At 37.2% G+C, this 15,758-nt stretch overlaps 1 protein-coding gene across 1 annotated transcript in view; it reads left to right on the top strand.

Annotated features, from left to right (window-relative positions):
• Nucleotides 1–417: 417 nt before the first annotated feature.
• tcerg1l (transcription elongation regulator 1 like) overlaps nucleotides 418–15,758 on the top strand; it is a 120,433-nt gene continuing 105,092 nt past the window's right edge. The window contains exons 1-4 of the mRNA XM_055176072.2: nucleotides 418–1,063; nucleotides 1,659–1,952; nucleotides 7,297–7,443; nucleotides 9,608–9,788. Of these exons, the coding sequence (XP_055032047.2) occupies nucleotides 1,713–1,952; nucleotides 7,297–7,443; nucleotides 9,608–9,788 (568 nt within the window). The 5' untranslated portion in view covers nucleotides 418–1,063; nucleotides 1,659–1,712. The remainder of the gene's footprint in view (nucleotides 1,064–1,658; nucleotides 1,953–7,296; nucleotides 7,444–9,607; nucleotides 9,789–15,758) is intronic.

Genomic DNA, 15,758 nt, shown 5'->3' on the forward strand with positions numbered 1-15,758 from the left:
TATGATGTGTGTTGGATTTCTGAGTCAGCACTTTTTTTCTGCACTGTCATTTACCAAGTATACAGAATTGCATTACATACCAATATCCACATCTGAGGTACTAATGCTTTAGCTGCAAATGTGCAAACATACCATCCCAGTGACAGCTATTAGGGACCATTTTTGGTCAGTACAAAATGCTTATTTGAGAAATATATTTGAAACATATTTAGCACATTCCTTATCCGAGAATCATCTGTGGGCCACATGTTGGAAAAGTAAAAGAAATAAAGTCTAAGTTGTTTTTGAAGGATTCCTGAAATCTTAACTAAAAGTACAAAATTGATATTTTGTTTATAGTCTATTCTCATAATGTTAAGAAGCCATTAAGTCCCAACATTTTATACTTCAATTAGAAATAACATTGCTATTAAATGAGATGCTGTCAAAATAATCGCCCATGTACTGTAGGTTTCATAGTCAATTTTCAAAAGGGTAACGTATGTCGCTGTTAATAAATTAAAACAGACAACACACAACGGGGCCATAAAGTAATTATCTCATTAGATCATATGAGTGAGAGTCGTGCGCCTTGCGCGCCCTGACGCACTGGAGTGGGCTGCCCACAGCGCCATCAGATCCACGCAGGATCCGGACTGGCAGGACGCGCAGCTTCAGGCTGCAAAACACAGTCGTTTTTCACGCACAAGTTCTCCAAAACCGCACGAGAACAGAGAGGATTTTAATGTGACAAGTGATGAATCTGACATGTTTGATGAGGGGCGGTGCAACACTACGGGGATACTGGATGATCATCGTCTTGACAGTGAACGTATTTGAACGTGAACGTATTGCGAGACACGTGAAGGATCCACAAGCGTGATCGTGCACATGGGGAGCGCGATTCATCGTGCGGAGATCCGCGTATTCGCGGACACTTTGGACACGTTTTTACTGATTCTCTGCGGGCTATACTTTGACTGTTAATGCATCTGTTTGTTGTATTGCATTATTCAGTTTTTCCAGCACAACAGGACTGACTCGAATGATGTTAAACTAACGGGATTTTTAAAGCACCTTATAGGTGAGTTTGCATACAGTGTTTGGCGTGTCTTTAAAAAAATAAGAATAACTTTTGCTTTTAAGTTATAGAAGAGGACTCTTTATAATTCATGCACCTGTTTAATATCCTGTTGTTATTGCATGTGCTGCAGAATTTGGGAGTGGAGCCTTTTGTCAATATGACCTCATTATATTGAAATATGTCGTTTAAACTACGGTTTTACGCTTTACTTCTTTGTTTTACTTATGTTTTGAATTAATTTCTATACACTCTTAATAATAAAGGATTAAAAGGTTATTCGCAGTGATGCTATAGGAGAATCATTTTTGGTTACCTCTAAAAACCTAAAAAAATAGATTCATATTTCTTTCTTACCTTTCCCCTTCTTACCATTTACCTGTAGAACATTTTTCAATGCAAAACAGAAAGGTTTTGTTGATGTTCAAACCACAAAGTCCGACAAGAACCCTTTGGGAACCTTTATTTTTAAGAGTGCTGTATGTAACTTTCAATGACTTTTGGGGAGCGTATCGGTCCAATGTCCAAACGAAAGCGTATATGATTTGTGATATCTGAAGCTGGTATTCGGATAAATACGCAATATCTGTTTCACCAGTGTCCACTACACGGACATCTCCATATTCTCAGTCCGATAAAGGATGCGGCAGGGATGATCCCGGTCCAGCGCGTCAAAGCTCAGCCTCAGCTGTGGCACATGAGCGCGGATGCTCCTCCGTGGCTCTGGATGATCCCGACCACCTCCGGACTGTGTCGGGTGACCGCGACTCCTCCGGTTCTCCTTTCCTCTCGCCCTCCTCCGGTGATGCACGCGGTCCCGTTTCTGCCGGTGATGCGCGCCGCCGCCGCGGAACCCGCGAGCATCAGTCAGTTCACCTTGCCTGGTGTTCAGGTACGGCGGATCTTTTATAGCTTCTAAGAGTTCTGTTTCTATAAAACCTATAAAAGCTTTGCAAAGCAAATTAGTTTGTGCTATCATAAATAACTAGTTTTCATGTTTTTCAAAATTGACTTATATTCTGCTGTGGAACACAAAAGATTTTTATGCAGGCAGCCATGTATGGATAAAGAGCAGTGACAACATCTTGTGTTTTACAGAAGAAATGTTGAAAGGTTTGAAATGTCATAAAGATAAATTATGGACATAATTTTTCTATTTAGGGTAATAACTATCCCTTTAATTTACATTCAGATCACAAAGTTTGTCTCTGGTAAGAAGTTGCTGTGAAAATATAGCATGCTGTCTGATTAAAGATGAAATGAAAATATATTTTCTATTAAAACTGGAAGTTCATGCTCATCCTAGTTGTAAAACAGCTTTTTGGATTATTTTTGGATAATCAAAATTTAAGCCACTTGCTGAATTTCTTCGGTTTTACTTTACCACAACTAAAGGCGCTGGATGACCCATCAGTAGTCGCATCCTTCTCAAACTCAGCATGACATTTAATCTGTGTGCCGAGCAGCAGGGTCACAACGCGGATGTGGACCTTGTGCTTTTCACATCATTACAGTGATGTATAGAGTAAGCTGCAAGTTCAGTTTTTGGACTGGAAACAATAGTGGTACTGAGAAGAGTGGAATATAATACTCAAACAGAAACTTTAAGTTTCAGACAGCCTTCAGAAAAGCCTTTGATTGACTGCCACTGCAGAGAGGCATTGACGCTGAGACGTGCGAGTTGGAATGGGATATTATACAGATGAAAAAAAACTTTATACTGTATGCAAAAAAAACTTTCTATTCCAGCTTGAAAGTCAACAAGACACTGTGTTCTCAAGTAGTGTATAAATGTTTCAGTGTCCTTCAGGGAAATTAACTTTTTAAAGACATTTTGGTTTGTAATATGCAAAGGCTGACAAATTATGGAGGTTCATCTCACTTGATGGGTTAGGTCGAGCTGTATTATGAGGGTCAGACCTTGTTAGCAACCAATTTTAGTGCATTAATGTGCGGTTATAAAAAAATATCATCAGCATGATAAACCAGGGCTTTGAACCTGATTTTTTCTCCAATTGGTTCTTTCCGAACAGAAAGGGTATTTTAACGTTTCCGGTTTTCAGAAAATTGACGTTCCTGAACCGGTTAGAACAAAAAAATAAAGTTCCCGAACCGGTTCATAACGTTCCATGTCAGCTTTGAGACATACAAATAAGTAGGCTGATCATTAGGACATTAAACTTAAATTATTAGTCTACATAATTTTCCTTAAGTCTCTATCTTGTTAGCAAACATTAAAAAACGCTACATTATGTAAGCGGTATAACTGTAATTCTGACCTGCCTACATTTGTTTCAGCATTATACATGAATTAAGACAAGGACAATTTCTGCCATGTCGTTTATTGGCAAACAACTTAAACAAATGTTTTATTAGAAAAATAATACTGTGGTATGTCAAGATCATTTTGTTTGTCCTGTCAAGAACAGAAAGATTGTTCTCTTGCTTTTTGAAACGCGTCTCTCCGTGTGTGCACTTTTAGTGCACTTAAACACGCGCACACACACAGACGGAGGACGAATTCAAAATGGTGCTTCAGAAAGAAGATGCAGCATAAGCAGTCGCTCGACAGTCGACATAAAGTAAAAATTACGTTGTTTTTTGCTTTATTCGCCAAATGTATTTTAATGTATTACAGTATGAGACACAGTAGTGCAACTCTCTCTGTCAAGTTTATACATCAAATGTTCTGATCTTTGAAGGGCATATGGATAATCACGTTTGATTAGAGTTGGACCAATTCAATTCAATTTTATTTATATAGTGCTTTTCACAATACTTCATTGTTTCAAAGCAGCTTTACATTAATAGAAGCAGTAAAAGCACAGAAAAACGACAGATAGCACAACATAATACAAAATAGCATAAGCAGTCAAATTTGCTGCGGCTATGACTCGACATTATGAGCGAGCGTATTGCTAATGTAACGTCTAGAAGAAGAAGCTAAGTTAAGCCAGGGCAGGCTACCTCCCCGGGTTAAAAAACCCCCTAGGAGAAAAAAAACAAAAACCCCGGGTTGTTTAGCCGAGGAAATAATAAAAAAAGTCCTAGGAGGGAAAAACCCTTGGGAGATATATATGTATATACACATATATAAACGGATAAGGAGATTAAGCGGAGATTTAGTGGGTCCTGCCGGTGATCGTTGGTCAGGCATCAGCTGGGCATCACGTTGAAGGACGACCAGTAGATTAGAGCAGACACATTCAACCGCATGTGTATCTGTGTGTACAGAAAATTGCTCACTTTAGCGCCTTTTTGCGGTCAAATCGTTTAAAATCACTTAAGTGTTAACATTTGCAAGCCTTTGAAACTCACGCAAATGATCAACTTTCACCCTATTTAAATTTGCGTATTAATCCGCGAAACGTGTACGTATTACGGATCAACTGCGATCCGTTACACCACTAATTAGTATAAAAAAAAAAATAAAAAAAAAACAATATGAGATACTTGGTAGCCTACAATATTTACTTCTTTTGATTGAGTATTAGAGATTTGGGCTTGAGTAGGCTACTTGCTAGTGGCAAGCTTCTCATTTCTCAGATGAGTCAACGACGACCGGAAGTGAACTTCACAGAGTCATATTGCACAGAAATCTTGTCAAAGAACGAAAAAAATAACAGTATTAACTAGGGGTGGAACAATACATGTATTCGTTTCGAACCGAATCGGTACGGGGGTCACGGTTCGGTGCATGAATTTAAACGGAGAATACACGGTATGAAAATAAAAAAACTCGCGTGCAAAATAATTAATGTAATGCGGAACTACTGTTAGATAGGCGGGTTCTTTATGGACAGCTAATCTGTTGCCCCGCTTTAGCTCTGAAGCTCTGATTGGCGCCGATGCATCCGAGCTCCTGCGCTCTATCAGAGCCCGTCTACATTCTGGCACTCTGCATTTTTTTGTCACGTCGACGCCGGTCCAGTCAGTTAGTGAGCAGCGATAGCGAGGATGGCAAGTGGTGTTCCACAAGAGTTAAACTCCGCCAGCCTCTTTAAGATCGCAAGTTTGGCAAAACTTCAGTTTTCCAGTCAGTTACAGTAGTACAGGCGAGAGAGTGGTGGAAAAGATGAGGACCTTGCATCGGCGTTGTTCAGCAGTTGTTAGGTATGTGAGTGGAAATACATCTAATCAGGGCTCTCAAGTCTCACGCATTCACCTTGACAAACACGCATTTCAGTCAGTTCAAACGCCACACTTTGTATTTCTCACGCTGAGAAGTAGGAGATAAATTGTCCTGCTATATACAACAGGCATATGCAGGGCAGTTCTGTCGAGTTCAGCTGCTTTCAGTTTTTTAAGCGTGCTAAACTTTACGCAGCGCCATCAGCGTCAGAGTACCGCAAGAAATCTTGCAGAGGAGGCGGATTTCAAATCGCTCTCGCGTTACTCTGACGTCATCCACTTGTCGTTTCTTGCAGCGCCTCGTGAAGTCGTACACCCCTATTAATTCATCCTACAAGCCTATTTTTTGTTCTTTAGTACATTAATATGAAATAAGGTCAAAATGTAATTTTAAAATGTATTTAGGTAACACTTGTAATACATGTGAACCCATATTTGTATGAAAGATGAGTACAAGATTACTTAAAGTGGTATACATTTTTGAAATACGAGATAGTATGTTAAATGCATTTCAGTTCATATTCATGACATCTCAAAATAACACTGATAAGGACACCTATGTTTTTAAGATTAGCTTAAGTACTAAAAAAAAATGCCTTCTTCATTTTTGTTTTGCTTTTCCCTCCATTGTACCGAAAGTGAATCGAACCGTGGCGCCTGAACCGAGGTACGAACCGAACCGGGACTTCTGTGTACCGTTCCACCCCTAGTATTAACCGGTTACCATTATTTTAAATAAACGATTCTGTTCCGGGAAAGTTTCTATTTTTTTAAAGTTTCTGGTTTCGTTTCTGTTCCTTGCAAAACATTAAAAGTTTCTGGGTTTCGTTTTCGTTCTGTTAACTGGTTCAAAACCTTGTGATAAACTGATTTGATCATGAGAGATGGAATCTATATGACAGGTTGGGGTTAAAAAGATAAGAGGGCTTGGTGACATCAGCCGAAAAATAAAAGGTGTTACCTATTCTTTGAAATAATGTTTACTTATGAATCATTTGCAATAAAAAATGGAATGTGAATCAAAAAAGTAAATGAGATCACAAAGGTAGAGGTGTAGCTCATCCAAAACAACAGCTGCATTGCAACAAAAAATCACAATAAAAGATAAGCAATTTAACATCCGCAAAGAAGCGTTTCATGTAGTTATATAGAGGCCAGAACCTAATATGCTGAATGTACCATCAAGACAACTTCTTCGATCTCCCAATAACCATAAAGCAAACTCAAGGACCCTACACAGCAAAAATTGTTCTTCATAACAAGAGGGTTTTTTGCTGAGTGTGCTACTAAGAGCCATTGAAGATCCTTTAGCTTTAATAGTGTGCATATGAGTTTGACTTGGATATAAATCTGTTCGCCAACTGGAAATTGACTATAGGGTTCAGTGTGTATGATTGCCACAGCTTTCATCCCATCACTGAATAATCGATACAATGTTTTAGTTCGTTTCACCAGCTGTTGAAAATAGAGTAACAAAACCAAAGTCAATTTCCAAATCTTCCCACAGCTGACGACTTGCTAACAAGATGTGTTGTTTATTGATTATAAAAACAACAGGGCACAGCAATGGGTCTTACTACGGTCGCAGTGTTGTAATTAATCCTTTACAGGGAAATCTGATGCCGTCCAGGTTGTTAGAAAAGTTTTGTTGATGTATGTGTTAAAGGCTGGGTGCATGATTAAAAAAACACTTTGGAAAAGGGAGTCAGGCCGAGTACCAAAACACAGTTGTATCCAATCAGCAGTAAGGGGCGTGTCTACTTACCAACATCATTGCCTGGGGTGCGTATGTGTGGGGCGGGTGCTATCAAAAGAAGGTCCAGATTTTATTGGGTTAGGGGAATGTTTGTTGAGGTGATATCAAATGTCAACAATGGCTTTCAGAAATCATGCACCCCGCCTTTAAACAAAACCCCAAATGTAGAATTTCACAGCGTTATTTAAATGTTCGTTTTTTTTTACTTTTGAATGAATGTACCTGGTAAAGACATGCAGTGAAACTTAGCCAAAATGAGTATCAGTATATTTTCCACCTAGAACATCTGACAGTAGATCCCACTCGATCTCATGGTCTAATATGAAACTATTCCATTCAACTTTTCCAGTGGGATTTGCCGTCCAGACCTTACATGTTGGGTTTCCAGCCCCCCACGGGTGTGGATCTCCTTCCAGTGTTCCCTCAAGTGTACCGAACAGTCCTGCCTCCACACTATGGCAAGAGATGGGTGGAAAAACGTGTGCCTGACTACAAGGTAAATCACAACTGATCATTAAAGGGGAAATCTGACTTCTTTTTCATGTTTAAGTGCTATAATTGGGTCCTAGTGCTTCTTTCAACATAGAAAAGGTGAAAAACATCAACCCAGTAACTTAGTTTTGGTAAACTATTCACTGCAAGCATGTGAAAAAATAAGTAATCGAAATTTGGCTCCCCTTGTGATGTCAGAAGGGGATAATTTCACCCCTTAATCTCCACTATCCATCCAAGGCACTGACATTTAGTGCAGAGATCAGCTCATTTGCTTTTAAAAAGAAACACCCCAAAATACACACCTACAAAGTGGAAATTTTAACATGCTATAATAAATTATTTATATGGTATTTTGAGCTACAAATTCACATACACTGCAAAAAATGACTTTCTTACTTAGTATTTTTGTGTTTTCAGCACAAATATCTAAAAATTCTTAAATCAAAATGTATTTTTCTTTAGACAAAAACTATACAATTTAAGTGAATTTGTGCTTAAAACAAGCAAAATTATCTACCAATGGGGTGAGAAAAAATGGATTAAATTAAGTGTTAAAGAAAAAAGAAAACTTATTTTTAGATTTTTTTTGTCATGCCATTGCCAGATATTTTTTGCTTGTTTTAAGCACAAATTCACTTAAATTTGATATTTTATGTCTATAAACTAGACTTATTTTTTTAGGTCATTTTTCTCATCAAGAAAAAGCATCTTAATTTAAGAATGTTTAGATATTTCTATTGAAAACATGACAAAATACTAAGTAAGAAAGTCATTTTTTGCAGTTTTTGCAGTGTATGCAAAAAATGATTTTTACGAAAAAAATTTAATTCAAGAAAAAAATCTAGAAAAATTTGCTCACCCCATTGGCAGATTATTATGTAAGGAATAATTGACGACGGGCCATTGAATTATAAGAAAATAATGCACACCAAGGTGGTAATTCGCGGAGTGCCGTTACACCGCAGGTGTGCATTATTTTCAAATAATTCAAAGGACCGGAGTCAATTATTCCGCTTATACCACGGTTACCACAAACATTGCTCTGGTGATTATTTTTAAGACATTTGAAAAGTTAGGTGTGCGGTTTACAGAAAAATAATCAACACCCATAGAACATTTCTCAGCCAATCAGAATGCAGAATTCAACAGACCCGTGGTATAATATTATTATTATTATCTTGCTTGTTTTATGCACAAAATCACTTAAATTTGATATTTTTGGTCTAAAAACTACACTTTTTTTCTTGGGTTGTTTTGCTCATCAATTCAATTCAAATTTATCAAGAAAACGCATCTTAATTTAACATCATTTTTTCGTAGTGCACCAAATCTTAAAAAAGTCTTGTACATTGTCCTCTTTAAAGTATTCACAGTTTTTCTCAAAATGAAGCTTTCGGAGTAAATGCAATGCAGAAAAAGATTTTCAAAATAAAGTTTTCTTAGTATTTTTGTCTTGGGACAGCCAAATATCGTGCAGTGTATCCCAGGCTTTAGGTATTCTTAAGATGTCATGTAATGGGAGACTGGGGCTAGTTGTCACACACAGAAGGTATGTACCCAGAAAGCAATTTTGGGTGTAAAAGACATCTAATAGTCATCCAATCACAGCCCACAGCCTCATAGCCAGACTATATCGGGTTTATAGTTAACCTAAACGGTGAAAGATGGCTATTGCTTGCTGGGTATGTAAGTTTTGGGTTTTGCTGGGTATGTAAGTCAAAAGTCCAGTTAAACATTTTTTAGCTGTGATTTTATGTTTCAGACTGCTAAAAGCTGACATTAAAGCGATTTCTGTTGTCCAAAACATCATTTTCCTTTTAGTTATGTTACCGATTACATTTCTGTTATTTTTGTGTGTACAGTAATCGCTTTGCTGTTCAAACGACATCAGGGTTTGTTATTACAAAAGGTCAAAATGTGTTCAACAAATGTTTGTTTTTTGAGCAATAATGGTGAAATTGTTCAACGGAGCTAATGTTTGTAAAAGCTTTATTGGTACCTATTAACCTCACGTACACCGCAGATGCCGTTCTGCCATGTATTTAATGTGATTCAGAGCATAAAAAAACCCATTCGCTCGTGGGCATTTAATAACCGTTTTATGTTCTGGGGATTTTTTTTCAAGCGTTCTCTGACTCTACAGGAATTTCTTCTTTCACTTGCAGTTTTATCTAAACAACACTTTAGCCCTGGAGACCAACTGGCTTAATCCAGAGGAAATAGGAATTTTCCAACGTCAAGAAAAGCCGGTGCTGCGGACAAATCAAACAGCGTTGAGGATATGTAGGCCAGCCGCTGCCTCCAGGAATATCCACACACTGCTTTTGACACCCAGGCGCATTTCAGGTAGGTGGGACAATTTATGATCCCAACGCCCATTTCCCAAACCTCTGTGATTTCCGTCCTGCTGTTTGGCTACCATCCATCCGGCAAAATGTTTTTGTCTCATTTTCTCCCAAGACTCTTTAGATGTCCTGGTTGCATTTTCACTAACTCTAATCTTATTTAAGCCGATGCAATTTTGTGTACAAAGCGAAGCAACATTGCAGATTTTTTTGTGTGTTTGTGCGTGGGACCGAGAGGCGGTTTGATTTGCGGTGCTTATGAAATGAAGATGAAGTGACTTTAAATTTCAGCTCATTTTCAATCATGACATGCTTTAGTCAGCTCGAGTGAGCAGTGTAGACAGCTTAAGAGAGTATAATGAAGACCCGTAATGAGGATGCTGTACAAACTGATTATGCCATTCTAGCAACCTGACAGTTTGACAAATACCACACACTGTACTGGCCTTTTGAGGGTCATTTGTACGCATTTCGTCAAGTGCACAGACACTTCTGCGTTTTAAATGGTTAATTATAACTTAAGCCTTTTCCATTGAATAAACATCAGGACAGATATAAATATTGCTAGTGCTTAAGGCAATGGTTCTTAAACTTTTCAGCATGCGCTTCCCTTTGTGTGGGATGCATCTCTTTGCGGCCCTTCCAAAGAAAATTCATGACATAAAACAAACTTAGAATTTTGATAAAACATATTAACTCTTTCCTCGCCACGAGAAAACGCCTTCCTACCAATGACGAGTATTTCCGGCTTTCCGCAATACCGCTATTATCCACCAGGTGGCTTATTATCTTCCGCAACTTACAGTATGCAAATCGAAAGTAACGCCTCATGTGTAAGAATAAGAACTCACTGCATGTTTTGAGGATCACACTGAATCTGATCTCAATCCAAAGTCCTTCACGAAAAGGCAATTATCTTAGCTTTTTGCTCAAAATTTTGTGTTTTTGAAGAAACCTACCCATATTTGAGAGGTGATTACAAGAGAACTAATAAAGGTAGGATGAAACTTTTTATAAAACAAAACATATTAACTCTTTCGCCGCCATTAACGAGTTAACTCGCCATTGGCAGGGAGAAGTTAACTCGTCAATTATGAGAAAACGCCTTCGTGCCAATGGCGAGTATTTCCGGCCTTCCACAATACCGCTATTATCCACCAGGTGGCTTATTATCTTCCGCAACTTATGCAACTCAAAAGTAACGCCTCACGTGTAAGAATAAGAAGTTACTGTATGTTTTGAAGATCACTCTGAATCTGATCTCTATCAAAAGTCCATCACCAAAATGCAATTACCTCAGCTTTTTGCTCAAAATTCTGTGTTTCTGAAGAAACCTACCCATATTTGAGAGGTGATTACAAGAGAACTAATAAAGGTAGGATGATACAGGTTTTTTTTTTAAAGCAGAGGGTCTGCTCTTTCATTTGATATATTGTATGTTTATATATTTAAAGAAGAACATTTTCCGGAAGGCGTTACACTTTTGTGAAAATCATGAAAAATGATGGTGCTGGCTGGCAACTTAAAAAAAAATGCTGGCAGCGAAAGAGTTAAATGATACAATGTAGTGCTGTTGGATAGTAGCCTTATTTTCCTGAGATTTAATTACATAGAATTTATGATAAAGTAATGCACTTTAAAAATGTCATAAAACTAGAGCCCCCCAACGGCGGCGCATCCCAGAGTTTGAGAACCACTGGCTTAAAGTATTGCAGGGGGTTAGTGGTAGCCCCTGTTATAACCTAAATATCTCTGTTTAATCTGTTCTGAGTCCATTTCAACCATAAACACAAAGATGTCATACACTTTTAACATTGTTAGAAATTTAGACGTTCAAGGTTGGCTAGTATTATTCCCTATAGTTGTTTAGAGTTGCAGACTGTCCGTGAACTGTCTAAATGCCTTACATTATTTGTATTCTTTCTCTTTATCTCCCTGTTGTTTGTCCTGTTTTTGCACTGTAAATAAATGACCAGAGAAAACTAAAAAAACAAGTTTAGGTTTAAGTCTTTGCCTTTTCTGTTGGGAAGTTTGCAACCTGCTGGTTGATGGCATAACTATATCTGTGCAAGACCCTACTGGATGTGATACAGGGTTTGTATACTTTGAACCAGTATAGATGTGATAGCATTTCAGAGTCAGGTGAATTATATATCTAATTAATTCAAAGTGTTATTTTCAACCCAGTGTTGGGTCAAAAAGAGCCACTGGGTTAAATTACCCTACAAACCCAACATTTTCAGTTAAAACAACCCAGCATAACTTTAACAACCCAGTGGGTTGGGTTCATCCCTGAGAGTTGTAGCCTTCACCTTCACTGTCGATAGGAATCGATCCAATGTTCATGGATGATGTTCATGGATGATGTAATGAGTTTAAAATGTGTTACAATATGATGTAAGCCCTCAGTGTGGCTTGTTAGAAGCAACAACATATTGGCTTGCCAGACGTTTCAAGCACTACTTTTGCATGCAGCATGTTGCAGATTGATTAACGTGACATCAAAGTTCACATGACCGACTCGATTGTACTACACTGCAAAAAATGATTTTCAAGAAAAAAAATTCTTATTCTTGTCTTGTTTTTAGTTAAAATATCTAAAAATTCTTAAATTAAGATGCTTTTTCTTAATGAGCAAAAACGACCCAAGAAAATAAGTCTAGTTTTTAGAACAAAAATATCAAATTTAATTGATTTTGTGCATAAAACAAGCATAAAAATCTGCCAATGGGGTAAGCACATTTCTTGAATTCTTCTCGAATTTAGTGTTTAAAAAATGTTTTTGCTTACCCCATTGGCAGATTTTTTGCTTGTTTTAGGCACAAAACACTTTTTTTGATATTTTTGGTCTAAAAACTAGACTTATTTTCTTGGGTCGTTTTGCTCATCAAGAAAAAGCATCTTAATTTAAGAATTTATAGATATTTTTACTGAAAACAAGACAAAAATACTAAGATTTTTTTCTTGAAAATCATTTTTGCAGTGTACTTTCAAAATGACCTTGCAATAATTTGATGTTATAGGCCGATCGGTCTGCATAGTGCCATGTGAAGTCAAACACACCTATGGCACCAAAAGCAGAAAACAAAGATAATCTGGACATGACACCATTAAACGAATATATAATGTGCTCGTAGTTTTTGCATATTTGAATACAAAAGTCTTACATATTGTGCCTTTAACTTTTTTTTTTATATTAAATGAAGCATGATATTAAATGTTTATAATTTTACTAAGCTTGTCGCAGTGCATTCTGGGATTGCCATTTGTGATCCTACATACTGGAAGGTGTCTTAAAAGGAAGTGTAATCATCTTGAGCAGTCTTTGCAACAGTAGGCAGCTCACTAGGTTTTGAAACCGAGTTATTGAGTGCGTCTGCATGTGTGTTCAGTGCATCCAGCTATGTCCGAAATCCGTTTCAGGCAGTTCTTTTTAATACTGAGTTCAAACCGAGGCAAAATTGTCAGGAACAGAGTTAATGTGTGTGGAGAGAGGGCAAGTTGTGGTTGCTACAGCGGACATACTAGTGGGCTTTGACTGGTAATTGGCTTGAAAAATCTTTTCTCTTCTCTGCTTATGACAGATATTGCAGATATACCACCCTGCAGGTAGTCTGTCTGTGAAGTTCCTACACTACCAAAACAAAGCACTAACCCAGTTTGGGTATCACCCTCCTGAAATATATATGTGTGCCGCTGCTGTATAATGGACATAGGGCTGTTCTATTATTATAATGTGCTGTTCTGCTGTAAAAGACATTCACTCACCATTAGATTTACACTGAAGCTTTAGATTTATTTTTTCAAGCAAAAATATCTGCCAAAGGGGTGAGAAAAAAAATCTTAAAATAGGTTTTCTTTTTTCTCAAACACTTAATTCAAGCAAAATTTTCTCACCCCATTGCCAGAGTTTTTTTTTTTTTTTTTTTTGCTTGTTTTAAGCACAAATTAACTTAAATGTTATGTTTTTTCTATAAACTAGACTTATTCTCTTAAGTCATTTTGCTCACCAAGAAAAAGCATCTTAATTTAAGAATTTTTTTATTTTTGTACTGGAAACAAAACAAAAATACACTGCAAAAAAATTATTTTCAAGAAAAAAAAATCTTAGTATTTTTGTCTTGTTTTGAGTAAAAATATCTAAAAATTCTTAAATTGGCTTTATGCCCAGCTGCACTACTTCCTGAACTTCAGACAGCTCCTTGTTTCCTGTCTGCCATTGTTGGACAAACTGATTAAGTTTAAATTAGTAGTCACAACAACAATAATCAGACACACCTGGATTTAATCAGTTTGTCCAATAATGGCAGACAGGAAACAAGGAGCTGGCTGAAGTTCAGGAAGTAGTGCAGCTGGGCATAAAGCCTATTAAGATGCTTTTTCTTGATGAGCCAACCGATCCAAGAAAATAAGTCTAGTTTTTAGACCAAAAATATCAAATTTAAGTAATTTTGTGCATAAAACAAGCAAAATAATCTGCCAATGGGGTAAACAAAAAAAAACTTGAAAATTTTTTTAAACACTAAATTCAAGAAAAAAATAAAGAAACATTAGCTTACCCCATTGGCAGATTTTTTTGCTTGTTTTATGCTTAAAATTCTTAAATTTGATATTTTTGGTCTAAAAACTAGACTTATTTTCTTGGGTCGTTTTGCTCATCAAGAAAAAGCATCTTAATCTAAGAATTTTTAGATATTTTTACCGAAAACAAGACAAAAATACTAAGAACTTTTTTTGCATTGTACTAAGAAAGTCATTTTTTTGCAGTGCAACGTTTAGGTGCTACCATCATAGAAATTGTCACAAATGTTTTACGGTGGCTATCTTTCATCAGGGACAGCCGAAAATTGTGCGGTGTAAACCCAGATTTAGAATAAGAAAGTTGATCTTTGTCTTTATCTTTAATGAGCTTAGCATGACATCAGTTTCAAGCGGCTCTAACATTTTGTAACAGCTCAGTGTTAAATATCCTCAACACAGCAAAGCGTTCAGGAATGACTGAACTTAAAAAGCAGACTTCAGTGTCCAGGAATCAGCGCTTGAGTGGTATTGAAAGGCTGAAAAGTTATTTAAACAAAGTCATTCTCACGGGTGCGAGCTGTTGATGAGCGTTTGCAGAGGCAGTAATTGGTGCCAGAGGGTGTGCGGTAGACTCAGAATCGAAGACTGTACGGAAGTCCAATTTGCGTCCGCGCCTTCTTCCCGCAGGAAAATTCTTGGCATCTGCAAATGCACCGGCAGCACAGGTCAACAGCAGTTTAAGAGCCTTTCTCCCAAGTAACAGCTTACTTTATTAGAAGCGCTAGACTTTCTTCTGATAAAATTGGTGTGGCGCTCACAGCAATTGCTTGTGAAAAAACAAGATAGAGTGTTGCTGAAGTCACATGAGTTTTTTTCTTGTTCGCAAGGCTGTTGACACGTGTCGTACCTACTGTGGTGTTTCATTCAATTTTGTTTGATATTAAGAAGGACTCACTCTCAGATGAAATGAACCCATCATTGTTCATTTACGGTCTAATGCATGCTCGCACACAAAAATGGCAAACATTATCTGACAATCTGAATTTTTGATTGACGGATAAACATACTTAAATTTTAACATACTAAAATGTTAACGTACAAAACGTTTATGATGTATTTATAAATTTATTTAAAACATCATGTCAGTCTACATAAAGTATGCAAACTAGTAGCAAACCCCGTTTTAATTCAAAAGGGGACATATCATGAAAATCTGACTTTTTCCATGTTTAAGTGCTATAATTGGGTACCCTAACCCTAACACTGCTTCTGTCAACCTAGAATATGTGAAAAAGATCAACCCAGTAACTTAGTTTTGGTAAACCATTCTCTGCAAGCATGTAAAAAATAGATGATTGAAATTTGGCTCCCCCTGTGATGTCATAAGGGGATAATACCGCCCTTTAATCTGCACTATCCAACCACAACAGCTCATTTGCATTTACAAGGA

The sequence above is a fragment of the Misgurnus anguillicaudatus genome, chromosome 4, assembly GCF_027580225.2.
Source record: "Misgurnus anguillicaudatus chromosome 4, ASM2758022v2, whole genome shotgun sequence".
Taxonomy (NCBI): domain Eukaryota; kingdom Metazoa; phylum Chordata; class Actinopteri; order Cypriniformes; family Cobitidae; genus Misgurnus; species Misgurnus anguillicaudatus.